Consider the following 23,164-nt stretch of genomic DNA (forward strand, 5'->3'; position numbering starts at 1 on the left):
AGCCTTGAAACCGGGGGCGAAAAAGCTCTTAATGAAGAGATATCTAATTTTCCTTATCAACAGAAGACTTCGTTTATATATAAGCAATACAAAACTTCAAAAAACAAATAGGACACCTAGCTTTTCAAGCCTGACTTGGAGGTTACATTTGCCACAGTATTGGAGCCCCCAATGCGTATCTTCGGGGTAATGTTCATAGACTGCAGTTCTTGCAACAGCAACTTGCAGGCATAGGGCATTGTAGTTTCTGTCAGATGCTTGCTAGTTTTACAGGTCCAACATAGTTTCTTGTGAGAAAGGAAACCGCAATTCGAACAGATGAAGACATTGAAGGCATCAGCGGAGATCATCAAACGTTCCTTCAATAAATTCCTACAAGGGAAATAGGGAGATGATTTGCAAGCACATTACTGGCCGGACACTGCAAATAGTAAAGGATTAAAGATGCTTCTCGGCTACTATGGTCCTTGCGTCAGCCCGCAGTATGTTGCTACAGCTGGGTTTGAACTCTGAGTCCCGTATTACCAAGCTGAGATCAAACCCACTGCGCCACAGCAGGACACAAAAAATAGTAATATCAACGAGAATTAAAGAAAATCAACAAAAACAAAAATTGATAAAATATTTTGGCTCTACTCACAACTCAGTTATTCAAAAAGAAGAAGAAAAGAAGAAGGGGCAAAAATATCAGAAGCATAAAAACAAAAATTAAATCAGATTTTATTGAAAAGTTTAAATTAAAAGTAAGGCATTTAAATGTACACTAAAAAAGACAAATAAAAAGAAGAAAAAACCTTCATAACCATTCAGAATCAATTCATATATTGCACTTTTTTCTGAGCTAAAACAGATCGATTGGATGATGTTTTGATCAAATTTTCTACTAACCTATAAATGTTTTTCTTTTTTATTTTATTGGCTTTTAGACAATCATCTCATTATAAATCATTATAGAAATAACTTTGGGATTTATTATAATATCATTTCCAGTGATTATTCTTATTATGAGTGATTAAATAGCGTAATTTAGTAAATCCTTTCAAATAAACAAAGAATATTAGATAATGTTGAAAAAAGAGTTAATTTTTAGTAAATCTACACTCTAAAGCTAAACTCAGAACGAAAGCTGCAAATTTATCAACCGAATACGACAAGTGACATTCTTATTAAAAATCTCTAGCTGACATATTAAATTGAAAGCGACATTTCTCAAAACAAAAATTCAAATTAAGAGAAATAATAAAAAAAAAACCAGCGTTATTACTCTTAGGACTAGGATGGGTATATATGATTAAAATAGAAATTATATTTTTTCCGGAAAAATTTCTCTGAAAGAGAAAAAAAAATCCTTGAATGTTTATCTATACAAAAACACCACCAATAATCTTTTTTGAAAGTCATTTGACCGAGCCCATATCAAATTGCACTCAAGCGAAATTTCATACTCAACCAAATCAGCAAACACAACGAAGCTTATTAACAATTTATTGCCATGAATTGCAGCATATTATTGAATAAGAGTAAACACTTTTCTCTATTTCAATCGGTTTGAACATCAAAATGGATTTTTACATATATATATATATATATATATATATATATATATATATATATATATATATATATATATATATATATATATATATATATATATATATATATATATATATAACTTTAAAAAATAGAATTAAATATATAAAATTAATTAAGTTTAATTTTACCCATCAAAGGCTATGAGCTGGAGAAAATTTGCTTGATTTTCGAAAAAGGGGAAAATCACACCCAAAATTTCGAGCGATCTTAATGAAAATCACACCAGCAGATTCAGAATATTAGACGACCATGTTGTAGAGGTTTCAAGCTCCTATCTACAAAATGTATAATTTGTATTTTTGGCCAGAAGAAAGATCCGGATGAGTGTTTATTTTATATTATTATTATTCCCCAGGGGTGATCGAATGGAACCAAAGGTCATAGAAGATAGAAAGAGAGCTCAATCGGACGGAAATCAAAAATTCTAGTGCCCTTTTTAAGTGACCAAAAAGATTGGAAGGCAACTAGTTCCCATTTTCCCCCAAACATCCGATTTTTTTTTCCGATTTTCCCCAGCCTTCTCATATATGAAATTATTTCTGTTTGTTTTAAGTTTTATTATTGCTCCTTATTTTCATTGTAATTTTTTTTTTCTCTTTGTTTAATCTGTAAAAGGACAAATCGTAGCTTATTGAGCTCTGAAGAACAAGAAGCAAATAATCCATTGTAATACGTAGTTTTGGACGCAATTACAAAATTTAACTGGCTATCGAACGCAAAAAAATATAAAAATCCATTGCAATAATCTTATCGAACACGGGGTCAGAAATTCTTTCTACAGATAAAAGAGTGACTAGTATGCCATGACTAATACTCACGTTGAGTAATAAGCAATAAGACGATTTCGTTTCATTTCACCAAAACGAATTATTTCGGTGAATCATTTAGCTGATAAAATATTATTAAATAATGTTAAAAAAAAAATCGATTCGACTGAATCCCTGCTCTAAACCTAAGCTCATAGCGGCGAATTTATTAAGCAATATGACAAACCGATATTTCTATTAAAACTCTCTGGATGGTATATAACATTGAAAGCAAAATTGTCATAAGCTTCTCGTGAAAACACCTAAAAAAACACGCCCAGCGATATTACTACCAGAATTATAACTGGTATTTATGATAAAAAGCGAAACAATCTGTATACTTCCTGAAAAATCTCTAAAAAAAAAGATAGAAAGGAAAAAACATCCTTGAATACCTATCTACAAAAAGATACCGAAATTTCTTTAGAAAAATTAGTTTCCTTAAATATTCCCTCAAGCTTTGAATGGGAGGGTGACGGCTGTGTATCTTCAATTTACTATTGTCTTTTGGCAAACGAAGTTTAGTTAAATTACCAAGGCCAGGGCCATATCCAGGGGAAGGGGTTACTCGGTTTGACCCCTCCCCCTACACTCCAAAATTTTTTTCTGATTTGTAAAAAGTAACAAAATACGTATAATTTTTTTTTTCATCTTTCGACATTTTTCTCATCATCATTTTCCAAACTCAGATACACTCGACAGTATTTCTCATGCTAAACAAAATGAGCAAATACTAAGAAATCCCTTTCCCTGATAATAGAGTACTTAAATATATCCTAACTAATACTCACCTGGAGCCATAAGCAATGAGACAATCCCGTTCCATTTCACCAACACGTAGCCCCCCTTCTTTAGCTCTACCTTCAACTGGTTGACGTGTCAGCGGTTTCACAGGACCAGAACTTCGAGCATGCATTTTATCTTGAACCATGTGCTTCAGTTTTTGATAATAAACAGGTCCAAAATAAATATAGCCAGTTAAGGGCTCGCCAGTTAAACCACAGGTCAGAACTTCTTTCCCAAGGTAGTTGTAGCCGTGGCGTATCTAGTCATCACTTACGTCTTTTACCTGCCAGTTAAATATAGGTTTATAAACGTCAAACTGATTCCACTTCGGAAAAAAGATAGACACACTATACTGGAGCATTTCCCTGTAACAACAAGGTCTACATTTTCTATCCATTTTTCTGGCCCTGACTGCCTGGAACAAACTTCCCGAGGAGGTAAAAAACAAGACAGATCTGGATGAATTTCGAAATTCCCTCAAAGTAAGCTGTTTTTCTCAATATGTAAGATCTTAGTGGTTGTGTGTAGAGAATGATTGGTTGAATGTTGTTGGTGAGATGATTGTTGGGGTTTTGAATGGATGAGTGATTTATTTCCTTTTTTTTCTCTCTTTTTGTGAATGTTGTGTGTTGTGTCGGGTTGTTTGCGTGGATGATTCTCAAGTTCCCAAATTTTTGTTGGTGGGGTGGGAGAGGGAGGCGAGAGAAGTTATTTATTTGTTTTTGGGTTGGGTTATATTAGGTTCCAAGGAAATAAAAGAGTAATAAAAGAAAATATTATTGTTTTTTTTTTCGGGTTTTGTCCGGCATGCAGTAATGCATTGGATTGTGTTTTTTAAATGAGATGTTTGTTTATTTATTTATTGTAACCCGTTTGTAATTTAAAAAAAAAAAAAAAAAAAAATGGACACAAAAGAAAAAAAATTTAATTTCTTACTGTTTTCCATATTTAATCTGTTCTTTTACTTTGTTTTTCTAGTTGCTCATTTCTACGATACCTTTCGACAAATATTGCACTGTGAATGTCGTGGTAAGCAAAAGTGAAGAATCTAAAAAGATTTAAACAGTTTTAATAGAAATTAAGACACCCCTATGGCTATTCCCATAAGGTATTACGTTTAAAATCTATGGGAAAAACAATTTATCTTAAAATATTTGTTGGAAACGCTCTTATCAAAATTTCTAGACCTTCAAACATTGAAGAAAATTAGCATTAAAATCCGACACTAGCTGCCTAACTTGCATAAGTCACATAAGCACGAGTTAACCAAAGTTGTTTCCCATCAAGCTATACATCATCGAAAACCTACGAAGTCTTAGATATTAGGGAGGCGCACACCTTTCAACCTTCCTTAACTATTAATGAGGAGTAGTCTCAGTATTTCTAATGGTGACTCGCATGATATTCCTGACCCGAGGCACTCCTGGTATAGGAGTGCCGGGAACTGCTGCACCAATCTTCAAAAATCGATGTAGAGAGAAGAAAATGTTCTTATCACATTCTTTTAAGCAGGTTATGAAATATTTTGGTACCCCGTTTACCGACTGTAGTCACATTCTCCTCCACAGAGCTAACTCAGCTTGCAAGTTTCCTCTAAAGCTGTCTGCATCAAGATACCAAAAATTAGTCAGAGTATCCGATATATCCGATATTTTTTCTTCCTCGAAGGAAATACAGTACTGAGGAAGTAGCTATTGTAGTTCCTATTGGAGTGACTCCAGGAACTTTCTGTGACTAAGGAATCGCTGATACAGCTGCTGCAGAAGGTAGTCCAGAAATAATATAAAAACAAGAAGTCGGTAATGCGGTTCAGGATCCTCCGACGCTGTTGCATAATTATTCCTATACTTTTGTTTTGGAGCTCATCTGGCCACTTTAATGCTGATTTCATAATCTTGACACGGTTCAGTCCCTTCAGAGAAAAGTGAATGAAACATAGCTTTACTCTCTTTCTCATGTCTCTAACCTTGCTCTTAAGTTCGTCAGCGTGTTTAAGAAAGTATACGAGATCTATTGTTTCTGATTGAAACAGGGGCGAAGACTTCTATATAAAGAATTTGGTTAGCGTTTACGACAGTTTTGTTTTAAATTTTATTTGATAAAATGAATAAATCATTCAGTTTCATCACAATAAGATTTACAGCTTTCATTATGTTGTTGTATTACTGAAGATCAATAAGAATGTCGACCCTACGGGATACCTTTCCAAATTGCGGGGGGGGGGGGTGTATCCCCGTTATCTCCCTCCTGGATTCGCCCCTGACCCATAAATTCAAGCCTATACTTGAAAGCTACCAAGCAAGTCTTCTACGAATGCTTTCCTGTTAAAAAAAAAATATATATTAATATAGCCTCATTGAAACTAATATTCATTTTTTGGGGAACAAAATAAGTAGAATTACACGGAAAAAAGAACAACCACGGCTTGATTTATTAAACACTAATTTTAACAGAGTTTGACTAACCCCAAGATACACATTACTACTCCGCCAGATTAGATAAATATACATACCATATCTGATATACTATAGTTCGTTTACCTTAGATCCTCCAAAACAGGTACCATAATGTTGTTTTCCGTCAAGCAGGCCGGCCTTTCCAGCTAACAGTTCAATCAGCTTTGCAACGGTCATTCGAGAGGGGAAACCATGAGGATTCATGATCATATCAGGAACAACTCCATGGCAACTAAATGGCAGGTTTTCTTGAGGAACTATAATGGCTAAAAAATATTAACTGAATAAATTCCAATATTCAAACTACAAACTAATGAATACAATTAATTGAAAATCAAAAGAATAAAATATGATCAAGATTGAAAAAAAAAAAAAAAAAAAAAAAAAAAAAAAACGCTTCTGCTAGCGTAAAAATCGTAAATGTAAAAAAGGGCAATCTAACAAAGAAACCCCAATTAACGTCACTGAAATACATAAAAACTTAAATGCCTAAACTTCACCTACCCTGCGATAAATATTTAAAAAAAATTACACAACTTAAAAAAAGAATCGAATACGTTTCAAGCCGGAAATTCAAACGTTCCACTTACTTCCTAATCTAAGTAGCAGTCCAGGTTTTGCTTTCGCATTTATTTAAACAGGTATCGTAGCACTAAAAAATGAACGCTAAACTGAGCTACTTTTACAATAGCAAAGAAAACATAAAAAGGGTTACTTGCTAAATGCATTCAAAATTTTCTTTTATTCATAATGGGGTTAGAGCTTGGAATAATTTAGATGATGAAACGAAAAAAAAGTCTTATTAATTTGGCCAAGAAAAATAACGGATATTTATTATATTCAAAATTTGAGTTTTAGTTCTGTTGGTTTTCCGTTTCGGTAAAACACAAGTTTCACGTTTGGACAACAACAAGGACCTATTTCAACACAGAGGGAAGTGGCAGACTCTCGAGAAAACTGCATCTTTTTTCTCTTCTTTTTGAAGTTTCTTTTTGAGCTAGCAGTTGATTAAATAATAGGAAGAAGCTAATTACTGATTATTCCTACATAATCCTTATTGATTCCCATAAAAAGGATGGTACATTATTAGGAATAACCAGTGACACCCTTTTGTCCGTGTCTGGAGCTGAATTTGTCCCCAAGTTCTGGTATTCTAACCTGACGTAAACTGATTTTGACTAGCATACTTGACTCTTTATTGGAGGATAACAACACTTGTTCTGCAAAAGACTCAACATCGCGCTTATACCTGCAAAACACAACTGCTATAAATATTGAATTAAAAAACGAGTGATAGAGAAAAATGAAAAAGGAAAGGTTAAAAAGAAGAAAGGAGAAATAGGATTATGTGTCCACTTCACAACAAAATAAATTAATAATAATAAACTCACAGCTCAAAAAATGAACTTAGATATGGTCTCCCCCCCCCCCGAGGCTTCTTTCGATCTTCTTCTTTTCGATCGTGCAGCAAGACCAGCTGTTTTCTACCTCACCTGGCATCTGAAGTCAGATGTTTTTTTGGAACCTGCCTGGAGAAGAAGAGGAGAGAAAAAAACAAAGAAAAAAGAAATGCAACATACTAAATACAGAAATACATAAAAAATATAAAGCACATCCATCTCAAAAATCCCTAACATCATAAGCAAGGCAGGATAGTATCCCATTATTAGCCTAATCCATACATCAACACCAGTGGAAACCCGAAAAAAACTCAAGTATTGATTGGAAATTCCCTAATATTCTCCTTAAGATGCTGAACGAGACTTCATTGATAGAGTATGAGGAACCCCAATTAAGATGTGTTGTTATTCGGTAGCATGAAATTCCACTTAACGAAGATAAAGTAGGAGAGTTGGCTATTATAAAATCTGTTATACAGTACCTGAATGCTCATAGTACCTTTGTTCCTAATCGCAAAGAAAATTTTATAGAAACATTTTAGACAAATGGCAGTTTCTGTCTATACAAAAAAATTGCCGACTTTCACCAGCAACTGGCCTAGTACCACCAACAAAACGAAACGTCCAAGACCAGTTCTGCTGCTACATTTGCATTCCATTTCCGAATAAAAACCAAGATGCGCCAATTTTAGCTCATTCACATGTAGACATTCGAGCCAGCAACAAACAAGTAAGAAAAGAAGTAAAGCTAATAAAAAATAACAACGACAACTTGGAACTTTTTATTTTGTAGGCTATTAATTCTGGTATTTGAAGCATAGTTAGGAAATAAATTTTAGAGCTTATACGGTCTCCTCAGCAAATTTTAAAAAGCAGGCGTGAGTTTAACATGACTCAACAAAATCTGTGGTAGATTTCTCAGCAATGCAAACTGCCATCTTATATCTTTAATATATATATATATATATATATATATATATATATATATATATATATATATATATATATATATATATATATATATAACCGATCAAGATAGGTTAAGAGTTTAGGAGCATTCAACTTTTCGTCCCATCGCACTTAATATATTACTTTTAAACCTTCTCTTACCTAAAATTCAAGAAGAAGAAAAAATGTCAAAATGAAGTTTGACAGTTGGACCCAGGTGACTAAATGTCGATCACGACTTTACTATTCTTAAACGTCCCGACCTAGGTTAATTTTGCATTGTATTGTCAAGTTCATACATAGCGATTAACGATTTTTTTATTAATTAGCCGCTTAGTGGGTCAACTGAACTTTGCAGGTTAACAAAACAGTCAATTGAACTTTGAGAGTGATCTTAGATATTAAACTAGAAATATTGTTACTTTTGACTGAAATTCAGTTTGTTTTCCCTTGTATGGTTTAGAGGCCAACAATCCATGAACTGATGAAGCAAAAAATAAAACAAATGTAAATAAAAAAAAGTCTAGAAAAATTATTCAGGAGGTTTTTCTTGTGTGAAGCAGAGTATAAGGGGATTGAATTTCCGCTGTAGAGGGGTGAATACGCCAGCCACCGTTTTCATGTCTAAAAACCCCGAGCAAAGCTCGCTCCCTTGGTACTGCCCAGTAAAACTAGGTAAAGGGAAAAAAAGGAAATGACACTAGACCCTTAAAGTCCAAACCGGCAGTACTGATCTCGGCGTCAAGGCCCTTCAGCCAGAAAGTGTATTGGGGGTTGGGGGCCAGCCATCCTCTGCTTTCGCATACCCTTCCTTCTTACCTTCCCCAGATTTCTTCAGGTACCCATTTTGGGCTGGGTCGACTCTGGCTGAGCTTACAGAGTCACGCCACTGACCCCCGTCCCAAACTAAATAACTGGCCACACCAGGAACCGAACCACCGCCCTTAGGACAAAGGATTTCAAATCCAGCACACCAACTACTCTCGACTAGGAGTAAAACTAGCATTAATTCAGATTTTCAAAATCCGGCAGAATTAAAAAAAAAAAAGAAAAACGAAACTTTTTTAGATCACAGGTCATTTGTCTTCCTACATATTTGCTCTCTCGATGATTTCAAGTTGCAAAGAAATAAAAATATATCTATATGTATTTCTATAAAATGTTACTACATTGTCATTTTGCATCCTACTAGTTGGAATGAAATTGAAATGAAAGTGAAAAAAATACTTACGAAACTGGAACATCTTGATACCTCGCGAAATGGGCTTCAGAAACAGACAAGTTCAAGGAGCTGGCCAAAGGGACCTTCTTGTTCACAAGCACCTTAAAGTGAATAATTAAGTTACTATGACCTGTAGATAAGGAATAACAAGCCAGTAATAGAAACAAACTAAATACAATGAAAGGAAATTATACTGATTAAGAATACACAAATTAAAAAAAAGACAATCCAAGCCTCGTGAATGCAAGCAATTTTTTTCAGTGTTCTTTTTATTGAAGTTTTGGGACTTAATACAAGTTGTATATTACACAGGATTTCATATGAACATTCATTCCTCTAACACTTATACTTAATCCCTAAATGCCCCTTACTCCATTTGTTATTATTTCCTCCTTCTTGGACCTGGTTTTTCAATAATATATTGGAAAAAGGAGTGTTAAAAGATTCCGTCCAAGACACTGGGGGCAATATTATAGACACCAAAGGTTATCAGTAATCAACACAACTAGTACATGTAATTGATAAATAAACAAAAATAATAAATACATAAAAAATATAAATAAATACATAAAACTGATACGCATTAACATTAATTGTCTAAGTATTGACCGTCAAAATCCTTTGGTATTAGAAAAGACAAAAAAAAGTCCCATAAAACGCTAAGAGGCATTCACTAAGCAGCTACCCAAGCAGCCGAACACATCTTACGATGGACACCTGCTGCGAATGCCTTTACATCTACCCACAAAGACGATCTACGACTTCGACCCTACCAAAGCCGGCTCAAAGCGACCCCATGACCGACCAAAGAAGCAATGGTTCGACAGTCTGTCCAAGTTCCTGATGGAGGCAAACATCAGACTGAGCGAAACATAAACCCTCACCATGGACCGAAGTGGATAGAGGAGGCAGACACTCTCTACGCCAAGAAGCGCCCAGCAGGATACATAAGTCAAATGAAGTAAGAGACATTCTCACAAGTTCTAATTGAAATTAACATTGATGCGACCATCGAAAGGAGTCATTTCTGTAGTAGGGGTCGGCGCCGTTTCTGTTTCTGTTTCTTTTTTTTTCTACCGTTTTATGTTCTGTTGTTTTTTTTTTGGGAAAACGGAAAAAACAGAAAAAAGGTAGCCGTTTTTTTAGTACCGTTTCTGTTTCTGTTTCGTTTTTTTTCTGGCCGTTTTTGCCGTTTCTGTTTTTTTAAACTCGTTTTTCTTCATTTTACGTGTTTTGATTACGAATAGCACCATAGCGCAGCCTAGCGACTTTTATTGGATTAGCGATACTTGTCATCTATCGAAAAGCGCTGTCTTTACGTCTTCCGAAGAAAAGATTTGCTATTGAAGAAAAAATTCGCCATAGTAAAAATTAATCTAAAGCAGTCTACTTGGATTTACACCTTTGGTTAGTCTTGGTAAGTAGATGGTTACCTGGTTGGGTAAAGGTGCAGATTAGCTACCCCAGTAGTGTAGGGTGCAGAGGCCCTGTAAATAGAACCAGGATATACGCTAAAGTGATTTGTTTACATCCAGCTTCTACTGAACCCTATCTGTGCAAATTTACAGCCCAATTGACTGAATAATATACAGTAAGTAATAAGTTGTTTTTATCAGGGGTTGCTAAACTGCACCTTCACCCAGATTAGTTTCCCCTGTAGTGTAGGGCACAGAGGCCCTACCAACAGAACCAGGATATACAGGGTGAGTTCCAACCATTTAATTTTCATTACCCTAGTAAGCCCTTTAGCACTAGCAGAAGCGGAACTACATAAAATCTTTGATATCCAATGGTCAGATATAGGAGCTACTCAACGAATCTTGCTGATTTTGCCTCTGCTAGTGCTGCAGGATTTACCAGGCTTACGAAAAGTAAAAGGTTGGAACCCAGCCACAGTAAGAGATTTGTTTTTATCCTGTTCCTACTGGACAGTATATGTGCAACTTTACAGCCCAATTGACTGAATAATATACAGAAAGAAATAAGTTGTTTTATCAGGAGGAACTAATCTGCACCTTTACCCCTGGTTTCTCACATCAACATAATTGAATTAGTTGATTGAAATTTATAATCAAGGGACTGTTAAACAAAGGAGTAGGCTGAAGATGTTGATGATCTACCCTTCAGCATGAGGGTATAAAATTTCCAAATCACATGTTGATTTTAGGTCTAATTAGTCAATCTATTATCTGCATTATAAAATCTTCTAGCTACATCAGAGAGTCCTGGGCCTACGCTTTACCATTTCCTGCTATTATTAATATTATACTTTTATTTCCCTTAATATACCATATGAGGAGTATTCACAAATACAGAAAAAAGATTCTTGCTTATGGAATAAAATTATGCTCTGTCCTACAGAGAAGTGTCTTTTTTCCTTGAATTGTTCTTCTTTCCTACTCTTATTTGCAATCACAGGAGTAACTAGACCTGCACTGCTCCATGCACTTAGTAATGGTATGGTTTGCAGGTACCGATATACATGCTGTCATAAATGACATCAAATATTCCATCAAGTTCTGACTCAGAACTTGGAGAGGGCCCTCCATCAAAGAAAGTCAAGTTCTGGGAGCAACATGGGACCAGGAATAAGGGAGCAGCTGTAATTACCTGCAATTACTGCAAAAAAGATGTGAAGTCAACAGAGGGGTCTGCAACATCGTTTAAAAATCACCTTATGGCTAAACACAAAATTGCTTAACAACCTAAACCAAGTACTGTTCCAAAGAAGTCACATTCTAAAGCCTTGTCTCAGCTCAGCATACCAAGCACATCATGTGAAACTAACACAACTCGATTTGAAGGCACTGGAAAGAAAAGGGATATAAGAAATTTTTTGAAGTCAACAAAGCAGCAGCAGCTGAAGCTGAACAAGTTGTGTAGAAAAACGGTTTGCATTGACAAGCTTCCTATTTCAATATTTGAAAAACCATGAGTAAAGGCTCTAATCTCTAAACTTACAGGAGGTCTTACTGGCCCATCAGCTCGTACTGTTGCAAGACATCTAGTTACAGCAAAGAAAAGGAAGGTCAAGCAGCTCAAAGCTGAACTCCAGAAAGCCCGGAAAGTGAATTTGACCCAAGACTGCTGGTCTTCAAGAACGGGGTCTGGCTTTCTAGGTATTACAGCTGATTATGTGATGAAAAGCACTGATGGCAAGCTAACTTTGGTGCATAGAATCCTTGAGTTTAAGAGACTAAAAGTTGCTCACACTAGCGCCAACATTCTTCGCGCAATCCGTAGTAGCCTCCAGAAGTTCAGAATTCTACGGAAAGTCTACTTTATAATTACTGATTCGGGAGCTAATATAGTAAAGGCTCTAAGAGACGGTGAAATTATGCGAAGCTCAGGCTTAGCACACAACCTGCATAATGTGGTGAATATTACCCTTAAGATTTGGGAATGCAGAAACCAGGTAGATTTAGTGAATGTTCCCCACCTAAAGGATTCAGAATCCAGTTCAGAATCTGATGACAATGTTGATACTGCTGAACAAGATGACTTTACTGACCTGATTGTAGGAGATGATGACATTGAAGAAATTGAGTATACCGACTGCAGTAATGATGATGATAGTAGCTCAGAATTAAATGATCCAGACCTTGACAGCGATAGTGAGAGCTCAATACCTAGACAAAGAGGCGTCTCTAGTGAAGTATTGACGCTGGGACCAGCACTGGTAAAAATACGAAAGCTGGTTAGAATCCTGAAAGTATCTTCCAAATCCCACGATCTTTTTGAAGCTATCTGCAAGATATATAATCTTAGTCCATCCATCACAAAAGACATGAATGTTCGATGGAACAACACACTTACCATGATAGAAATGTATTGTGCCCGAAAAGAGCCACTGCGCGACTTCTTCAACCAAAACCTACGTGACGCTAAGATTAGAGAGCTCGAACTTCATAGCAATGAGTGGTCCATCGTGGAAGCTGTCATTGAGGTTCTTCGCCCGTTCAAACAGGCAACAGTGATAGCTAGTGGATACAATTATGTTTCGGCAAGCAAAGTCGTGCTGATGATTAAGGGATTACTGTTGTTTTGTCAGACTCCAGATACTAGTATTATGGCTGAGTCAATCAATGGGCTGAAGGAACTTCTAGTTGTTCAGCTCAGGAGATAATTTTCAGCCAGTCCTAAGTTTCATATGATGCTCTTCACAAGAGCTGGCTTTTTGGACCTTGCAATTTATGAAAAAATGACACGTGTAGACAGAGAGTCAGCTCGTCAGTCCATCTCCTCGCTTCTCCAGCAATTCATCTCCGAGCAGAGAAGCACAGAAGAACTCGATTCAATCCAATTGAACTCCAAATCTTTCCCTATTGACGTCGCTCCTACTAAGGCAGGGACTAACCGAAAAGGGTCACCAGAGACTCTATATCAATAACACAGCTTGTTTTCTAAGTTTCTAGACACGATTCCGTTACGGATGAAGTCTACGAGGCAAAGTGCCAACGGTATGAGCATTGACCGCGTGCAGCAAATATTATCAGGGCATATGAGGAGAGGATTCCTGTGTTTTTGAGCGAGAGATAAAGATCAGGACAAAATAATTCTGATCCACTAGAATTTTGGTCTGATTACTTTTACACTTACACGGAGTTAAGTGAAATTGCATGCATTCATCTATCAGTCCCTGCAACTTCAGTACCCAGTGAGAGTGCATTTAGGATTACTGGGTACTTTACGCGAAAGCAGTGCTCACGAAAGACTGCAAAGTCACTTGAACTCCGAATGTTTTTAAGTAATAAATTTTAATTTATGTGGTCTTTTCATATATTTGGTCTTTTTGTATATTTGGTCTTTTTTATTAATCTATATTAATAAATATTCACTTTACTCTCGTAAATCTAAAGAAACTGAAAAAACAACAACAGAAATATCTGTTAAAACGGCCGTTTTTTAAGTAAAAACAGGTCGTTTCTGTTGTTCTGTAAAAAAACGGAAAAACAGAAACGGATTTGCGTTTTTTTTTCACTGTTTTCGTTTCTGTTCCGTTTTTTCATTGCCGTTTTTTACCGTTTCTGTTTTGGCCAAAAACAGAAACGGTGCCGACCACTATTCTGTAGTTAATTATGATTCCTGTCCAAAAATACCAAATGATATACGGTAACCTATATGACACGGATTATTACCAATTTCCGTTTACATATTGGTATAAATGTATTTCAAATTAAATTCTTTAAAAGTTAGAGTTAAAGAGGCAACGGGTGGTTTTTAAGAGAAGTCGTGACACATGGTACCACGGGAAATGCAATTCTTTTCTGTTTTCGATTAATTGGGCCGGTATTTGGATCGTTTTATTTAAAAATGAATTGAAGCTGCGTATAGTTATTTGTAATTATTTTTTAAACAACAAATTTTCAACTGTAATTGGAAATTCACTAGACGGGAATAGTAATATAAAAATCAAAAAAGTCTATCGACTGTAGTAACTCGACGTTTTGGGTTTAATGTTACATTAAGCAAATTCGGTCCTACTACTTTCGTAATGCAAAGTATCTATTGAGACTACCTTTATGGACACGCAACTCACATATTAGCTTTCCTTATAAAGTTACAGAATCATGTCAGGCCGTTAGAAAACAGATCGACAATTTTAACATAAGGCTGTCGCACGAGTGGTCGTCCCTCCTGCGGTAGTAGTGTCGATGTAGTGCTTTTAAGTACTTGTTCTGTATTGTTTTGTTTTTCTCTTTTCTCTTTTTTTGTATTGTATTGTACTCCGTCTTCTTGCTTTTGTGTAGTGACGGGTTAGAAAATAAATAAATAAGCATAAAAGGGAGCTCTCATACGATATTTAAAGGGACAGAATACTATCTGAAATAGTGGGTTAGCCGAACAGTTTTCAAGTTGGATAATATTTTGCACTATGTAAACCGCAAATATTTTATGGCTTACCACACTTTTTATAAAAAATTAATCTGAAAACAACAACAATTTTTTTAACATAAAAAAGAAGAAAGTCCTGTTATGAGTTTAAAATGGCTGATGCTTTCGATCAAAAAAGCAAAATTCTGAAAAAAGATTATCGTTTTAAAAATAGAAAAGAAGAAAGTCATCTCTTCCCCCTTTCAAGAGACTTTTAGCCACTGTTTGAAGTAACTGATTGATGTCAAAGAATGACAGCTCATAGAGGTTAAACAGAGATGTAAATTTTAGTGATTAAGATTTGATTAATGCAACTTTATAGTATAAGCACTCCAAGTCAATCACTGGGGATTGACTTGGAGTGCTTAAGTGGCAATATTTCCCATTAAGAGAACAAATTCAAGTGCATTTTTGTATTAAAAAATAAATAAATAAATCCTTCAGTGACAACACGTTTGTTGTTTCATTTAGTTTTCTGTCTTCCATTATTGAGCAATACTACTCAAAAAAAAAAAAACAAAAAAAAAAAGAAAATACAAAAAAAAAAAACATATGTTTAAAAATTCTACGAGGCTTGGCATCCCTAGATACATAGCAGGCCCAAAATAATAATTGGATAATCTAGTTATCTAATTTTAAAACTAAATTTAAAAACTCATAATTGAGATAATTAGAGCCCAGAAAATAATTGGGCAGCCCAGCACACGAAGCAAAATATCTGCCCTCCCGTATAAAACAAATAATAATGGAGCAAAGCTAGTTGCAAATTATGATTTTTAAATAGAGAATCAAGTTGAGCAATTAACTCGATTCGACGAAGATGGAGGATGATAACCATGTAGCAGGCCAAAAAAATTCTTTATGAGCTTAACAAGGGCTTACATTTCCCTGTTGTATGCGAGAGCCAGGCTCGACAATTCCGTCTTTTCCGAGTATAATGTGTCTCCTATCAGGCTCTCTAGTCACTTTATCAACAAGAGGTCCGTCAATTTTGTCACGCAATCCTTTGTCATAGCTACGAAGTTGTATCACTTCATTTTTGTAAACTATACACCTTCCATATCCTGTAAAAAGAGTAAATTCAGTATCTAATATTTAAAGCACTTAAAACATTCGCTTTTGATCAAAATTGGCATCAAAGAACAAAATTGTGTACATAGTTAAGTTCTCTTGATATCAGAGCCCGGGGAGGAAACCCCAAAGAAGCAATCGCACATCAATAAAAATCACGTCCCTCAAATAACTACGTAGAAAAACTGCATGTTCAAAATTACAGTACGGTCACTCACACCGGTGGCTCTTTCAAATATAAAATCTCTTTTTTTTTGCACTCAATTGCTTTTTTTAAGTAACACCTGGGATTACACAACAGCAAAGTGTCGTTCGACCATTTTGTGTCGTAAAATAACAATTTCAGCACCAACAGGGCCAGACTTGAGAAAAAAGGAAAAGAAAATAGTTAATTTAAAAATACTAGAAAGCTCCCACCATCAATCAAATTCACTATGTCTGAGAATCAAAAAACGAAGGTTTCATCCCACTACATACAAAAATGCAAAACTTCGTATTTCCTCCATAAGGACGGTCCAGTTACTCACGCATGCATCCTCAGTAGATTCCTTGCTTTTTTGTTGTTGTTTGTTTTTGCCAATAGTGACCGCATAAAGTCGCTAGTCGTGGAAAACTGGGAGAGGGCTCATTGGAATAAAAATTTTGAGGTGAAGTGCCCTTTTCAAGTAATCAAAGCGATCAAGCAACATAAAAGTACTGTTTTAAGCCATTCTTTGCCACAAAACACCATTTCTTCTAAAATACAGCAATAAGGCAACCAAATGCTGGACTCTCAGCTATCAGCAGCGTACTTCTACAAGGTGGAATATGTCACTCCAAACGATAACTTGAAAATTTCACTCGTTTGTGGGAATATCTATATACAACTATCAAGGCTGTATCCCCTCTCTCTACCCGAGCAAAACCTGGACACGGTCTTGACAGCGATTACACATAATAATTTTTACTTCGCAATTACACGTCAGCGTGTGACGGGAATATCAGAAAAAGAGTCAATGGAAGGGGGGGGGGGGTTCAAAGTTTCATAAAGTATATTTTTAGGCTCAAATTTGCCTACTTTTCTTGGGAAGTCTCCTCTTTCGAACGATCAAAAATTAAGAATAAACACAATTAATATCTGAAAATTTCTAATTCTCTTAGATTTGGAATTTTTTCACATGAAAATAAAGAATGACATTAAACTCGAAAAGAAAATGATATACAGAGAAGCCTACTGTTACGCCCTTTACGGTAGTGCCTTCTAACACATTTGTCCTCTTGTCCATTGAAAAAAAACACGTTTGTAAATTGGAATTTTCCAATTATTCTTAGTACATGGTATATTTTATCGCCAAGAGCTGAGAGACTCTCTCATATGGGATAATTACTGCCCATATCATGTCTTAGCATTGTTGTTTACTATCAAAAGAAACAAAACTAGAATTTTAACTTACATCATATTTTATAATCACCTAGCTTTTTCTTATTAAAATTGACACAAATGCATTCAAAAATATTTTGTTTTTGTACTCTACACCGAGATATATTCTCGAAGGACAAAGCTAAAACGAATAGTGCGTTATGATTTACCAAGATGCATTCAGAGGCATCAGCTCTGAGGTTTATTCTACAAGGGCTCAGGAGAAACAGTTTTCATAATATCTATGTTCAACCCGATGACGATTTAAAGCGTTTTCATGTCGCGTGTCCCAAGCACGTTGAATATAGGTTCTTCAGAATTAGAACGAACTTAATAGCACGGTTCGGCACAGGTTCAAGAAATATTGGCAATTAATTTGAAAACGATAGATTTCGTTCTGCAGGAAAGGATTTTGAAGGTGCAAGTTTTAGCCATTAAATAAAAAAAAGCCGACTATAATTTAATTTTACTCTTGTTTTTTTATTATGGTTTTCATACGCATCGACACAAAATTTTGTTTTTCAAAGAACTTCTAAACTATTTCACATATACTGGGTTATTAAATGAATTTATTTACTTACTTCGCATATCTTAGCATGGTAATTAATACATATCTCAAACATAAATTTAGAAGCGCAATAGTCAAGCTAGAGAGGAATTGAACAGATAAAGTAGGGAATGATCAATTAGTAATCCTTTTCTTTTTTCTTTAAATATAGCTTAGAGAGAAAACGGGCCATAAAATGTAACTCATGAATATTCTGCACACGAGAGGTCTCAATCGTTTTCGATTTCTCAACGTAATTTTTCCGAAACTCGTAGTCCAATAAGCTATTGCCAGTAGCACAAGAAAACAACTTCAAGATAGTGATAAATAATGAATGATGAAGAACATTCTCCTCTTCAAAGTGGTATATTATTCGTAATTGCAGATACCTCTGTCAACAGATGCCTGGTTTAAGACAATGGCATCTTCAATGTCATATCCAGAGTAGCTCATGACAGCAACAATGGCATTCTGTCCAGCAGGGAGCTGTTCAAAATTAATCAAGTCGATTGTCCTCGATTTCACCATTGGCTTCATAGGGTAAACTATATTATACTGTAGACTATCAATCCGCATTCTTTGATTCAGTCCTATAACACCTAAAAACAGAATTTTATAAATATCTGCAAGTTTTGCACGGCATCTGCAGGTTTGTCCTTCTAATATTGACCTTGCAAAGTTCTAGTCTTCAACAGTCTGAAGTGATAAATATTTAATCATCTTTTTGTCTCTCTAAATTTGTTTCTAATTCGACTATTAATTAAAAATTTTTACATAAAAACAATACGAATGAAACCCCCAAAAGATTGATTTATCAATTTCCTTTTTAAAAAATTACAAATTTTTAAACAGAATTCTCGTAGCTAGCCATATTTTGGATTCCAGAGTAAAGACACCAATCGTATTTACGAAAACAATCTACGAAAATAAGCAAAAAAAAACAAAAAAAAACAACTTGATCATGGGATACTTTATTATGTAACTAGCAGCGGTCCCGGCTAGACAATAGGCATGAAAACAATTCACAAGACAAAATCTGATTCTAAGAGATTATTTCATTACCAAAAGGCAATAGAATATCAACTGCAAAATAAATATCAAATTTACACTTCCCATATCGTATGGACAAAAAAAAAAATCCTACTGTGCATAGTAAAAGTTAATACCTATAATACGAGCCGGACAAATACATACCGTTTGTTGGTTGTCCGGCTGTATAAATACAGCCGGACAACTTGAGTTTTACAGCTTTCCAAATTTCAGGTATTTTAATAGAATATGGTACATCGTCATTGAGACCACCCCCGTAGTCCACAATTGAGTCAAACACATTTTTAGAGGGACAAAACTAAGGTTATTCAAAATCAAGTTCTGATAACTTGGGAGCTTAATTACTATAATTCCCATCCACAAATATAACCCTATTAAAAAACAGAACAGATTGACAATTTCATACGGATTATCAAATAAACCACATTCATTGGTATTATTAAAAGCTATCTAAAGAACCTATAGCCTGCAGGAAAAAAAAAAACAAAAAAAAAATTCATTCTAACGTTAAAAGCAAGGAAAGGATCATATAGCCTTTAGGAAACGAAAAACTATAACACGTATTCATTTTAACATTAAAAGCTAGCTAAAGAGCCTATAGCCTGTCTTACGTAAAACAATCAAAAACGTATTCATTCTAACATTCTAAAGTAGCTGTAGAGCCTATAGCCTGTAAGACAAAAAACACTAAAAAAACGTATCCATTCTAATATTATAAGATACCTATAGAGCCTATAGCCTGTAAGACAAAAACACTAAAAAAAAACGTAATCATTCTAACGTTAAAAGGTAGCAAGAGCATATAAGAATTTCCTGAGGCCAGAATAATTTCAATGATTTAAAGAACATTAAAATTGGAACTTGGAATGTTACTACGTTAAAAAATGACTATCGTATTGACATTTTGACTGACCAATTCAGAGGATTCGAATTGGACTGATTAGGAGTTTCAGAAAATGATATCCCAGGGGGAGGAATCATAAAACTATGTGATAAGAAATTTGTTTACTCAGGCAGGAGGGATGGGGTACATAGACAGGAAGTAGGGCTCATGATGAATAAGGAAGCTACTAAGTCTTGTTTAGGCTGGGAAGATATTTATAATAGAATACTAATTGTTCATTTTATGACCAAAAAGTTTAGGGTATCAGTTATAGTAGTTTATGCCCCTGTAGAACCGACTGACGGAGATACTAGTGACTCAGATGCATTTTACTTGCAGTTACAGGAGGAAACAAACAAGATCCCAGGTAGAAATGTGATGGTTTTACTAGGAGATTTTAACGCCCAGGCCGGTAGAAATAGTAATAGATGGCATCCTAGCCTAGGTGAATTTGGTGTAGGAAAAAAAAGTAATGAATACAGACTTTTGCGATAGGTATAACAATCTAGTTATAACCAATACGGTATTTGGTTATAAAATGGCTCATAAGTTAACATGGTATTCACATGATAGTAAGACAGCAAACATTATTGATTATATTATAGTAAGTCGAAGACTGACTGGAACAATACCAGATACTAGGGTATACAGGAGTGGTGTTATTGATGTTAAAAGAAAAGATCACCATCTAGTAGTGTCTAGCATGGGCACCGGCAGGGAGATGGGGGCATGCCCCCTCCCCTTTGAAATTTGGGACTAAAAAGTAATTATTAGGAAACCAAAAGAATAAAAAGCAGAATATGCAAAAACCATAGAAAAAATGGGTGCTACCCCATTTTTGACAGCCGGCCAATAGGTTTTGACCCTATAATGAAAGTGTAAGATCCTAGCTATTGATAACATTCGATCAAAGAATCAGTTTTTTTATGGTGATCCTTAATATGTATTTGTTTATCAGTAATTAGTGCTGTTTTCAGTACCAAAGAAAGTTCGTATAATTAAAGAAAACACAAGGAAAACAACTTAATAAGGGGCAATTTCGGTAAAAAAAAAAAATATGCCGTAAACTTTTGCTTGCATTGCCAGACTACCCATGAGCTGATATACGAAGCCACTATAATCAGAAACGTTTCCCCTGAACGAAGTGCTGGGAATTTTTGTATCTTCCCCTGAACGGATACGTTTTTTGTGTTTTAATGTCATTTATTTATTTTTTCGAGGGGTGATTACATTTATCTAGTTGTCGCTTTGAAAAAAATTTAATTTTTTACATTTATGAAGTATAAAGTTGTCAATCTCTAAGCTTCATTAAATAAAAAAGTTGTTTCAACTGAAAGCAAGGAGCAACATTAAAACTTAAAAACGAACAGAAATTATTATATATATGAGGGGGGTTACCCCCTCCTTAATACCTCGCTCTTCACGCTACAGTTTTTCGGCACTTCAAAAAAAAGTTACTTCTTGTTCTAATTAAATGACCCTTGTGTTTCAGTAGTTAATTATTATTTCGTTTCAAACTTAAAAACGAACAGAAAATATTAGGTATATGAGAGGGGTTAGACCTCCTCCCCAATACCTCACTCTTCACGCTAGAGTTTTTCGGCCCTTTAAAAAAAAGTCACTTCTAGTTCTAATTAAATGACCCTTGTGTTTCAGGAGTTAATTATTATTTCGTTTCAAACTTACAAACTAACAGAAAATATTAGGTATATGAGAGGGATTAGTCCTCCTCCCCAACAACTCGCTCTTCACGCTACAGTTTTTCAGCCCTTCAAAAAAAAGTTACTTATAGTTATAATTAAACGACTCTCGCGTTTCAGTAGTTAATTATTATTTCGTTTCAAACTTAAAAACGAACAGAAATTATTGGGCATATGAGAGGGATTATCCCTCCTCCCCAATACCTCGCTCTTCACGCTACAGTTTTTCGGCACTTCAAAAAAAAGTTACTTATTGTTCTAATTAAACGACCCTTGCGTTTCAGTAGTAAATTATTATTTCGTTTCAAACTTAAAAACGAACTGAAATTATTGGGCATATGAGAGGGATTATCCCTCCTCCCCAATACCTCGCTCTTCATGCTACAGTTTTTCAGCACTTCAAAAAAAAGTCACTTTTTGTTCTAATTAAAAGACCCTCGCGTTTCAGGATTTGTTTTTCAAGAATTGAGACTAAATTTGAACTTTAGCGTAAAGAGTGAGGTGTTGAGGAATGAACAACCCCCTCATATACGTAATAATTTCTATTCGTTTTAAGTTTTAATGTCGTTCCTTACTTTCAGTTGAAAAAACCTGTTTTTTTTATTTAATAGTTGACCGTTTTTTTAATAACGCCAGGATACCTGGCTCCACCTCCACAGAAAAATCCCCTTCCCCATAGAAATTTCCCCTGGACAATTTAATCCTCGCGAAAATTTAACCCAGACATTACCATTAACATCTCCACGCCTAAAATTGAATCGGTAAAGAAAAAGTAAGACATAAAGAACTTTTGTATAGGAATTCTGGCAAATTCACAAAGTGTAAAATTTCCAGTGAAAAGTGCACTCCCTGGAGACTTCCTTCTCCATGTAAAATTTTCCCAGTGTAAAATCCTCCCAGCAGAAAATTCTTCCTCCCCTCCCCACCCGAAAAATGTATGTATATTCCCAATAACAAATAAAACAATATGTTAATTTTATAACTTAAAAACTTTTCCCCATGGGCTGTAGCGGGTCATTTTATCCCTGAAGACATAGTTATTGGGCCTTCAATGTATGCTGAAGAAAAGGGCTATTTAAAATTTTTATCGGACGATTTTAGGAAAAAGGTGGCGTGGGTGGGGACCTAGTTGTCCTCCAATTATTTTGGTCACTTAAAAAGGGTACTAAAACCTTTCATTTCCATTAGAACGAACCCTCTCTCGACGGTCTAGGCCCACTGGGTCAATACAAGCACCCCTAGGGAAAAGATAAACAAACAAAAAACAATAAACACGCATCTGTGATCTTTCTTCTTGCAAAAATTAAAAAATTCCACAATTTTGCAGATATGAGCTTGAAACCTCTACTATAGGGTTCTTTGATACGCTGAATCTGATGGTGTGATTTTCATTAAAATACTATGACTTCGAGGGGGTCTTTCCCCCTTT

General features: G+C 35.2%; 1 protein-coding gene across 1 annotated transcript; it reads right to left on the reverse strand.

Annotated features, from left to right (window-relative positions):
- Positions 1-56: 56 nt before the first annotated feature.
- Positions 57-18,725, reverse strand: LOC148955510 (DNA-directed RNA polymerase III subunit RPC2-like). Its single transcript, XM_089102576.1, has 7 exons — positions 18,492-18,725; positions 15,968-16,149; positions 9,221-9,312; positions 6,739-6,890; positions 5,726-5,907; positions 3,191-3,468; positions 57-372 (listed from the first exon to the last, which is right to left on the reverse strand). The coding sequence occupies exons 1-6, from the start codon at positions 18,676-18,678 to the stop codon at positions 3,445-3,447; spliced, it is 819 nt and encodes a 272-aa protein (XP_088958702.1). The 5' UTR covers positions 18,679-18,725; the 3' UTR covers positions 57-372; positions 3,191-3,444.
- Positions 18,726-23,164: the final 4,439 nt, after the last annotated feature.

The sequence above is a fragment of the Artemia sp. Qi Xiang Cuo genome, chromosome 2 (assembly GCF_049724085.1).
Source record: "Artemia sp. Qi Xiang Cuo chromosome 2, ASM4972408v1, whole genome shotgun sequence".
In the NCBI taxonomy this organism is placed as follows: Eukaryota; Metazoa; Arthropoda; class Branchiopoda; order Anostraca; family Artemiidae; genus Artemia; species Artemia sp. Qi Xiang Cuo.

Bases quoted from the DNA above. Each gene is read 5' to 3' on its own strand.
- LOC148955510 (XM_089102576.1), bottom strand. From the start codon at position 18,678: ATGCGGATTGATAGTCTACAGTATAATATAGTTTACCCTATGAAGCCA. The intron at 6,891-9,220 runs GTAAGTATTTTT...TGTGTTTTGCAG, and splicing joins TATCAAGATGTTCCAGTTTC to GTATAAGCGCGATGTTGAGT. The intron at 3,469-5,725 runs GTAAACGAACTA...TTTAACTGGCAG, and splicing joins CCTGTTTTGGAGGATCTAAG to GTAAAAGACGTAAGTGATGA.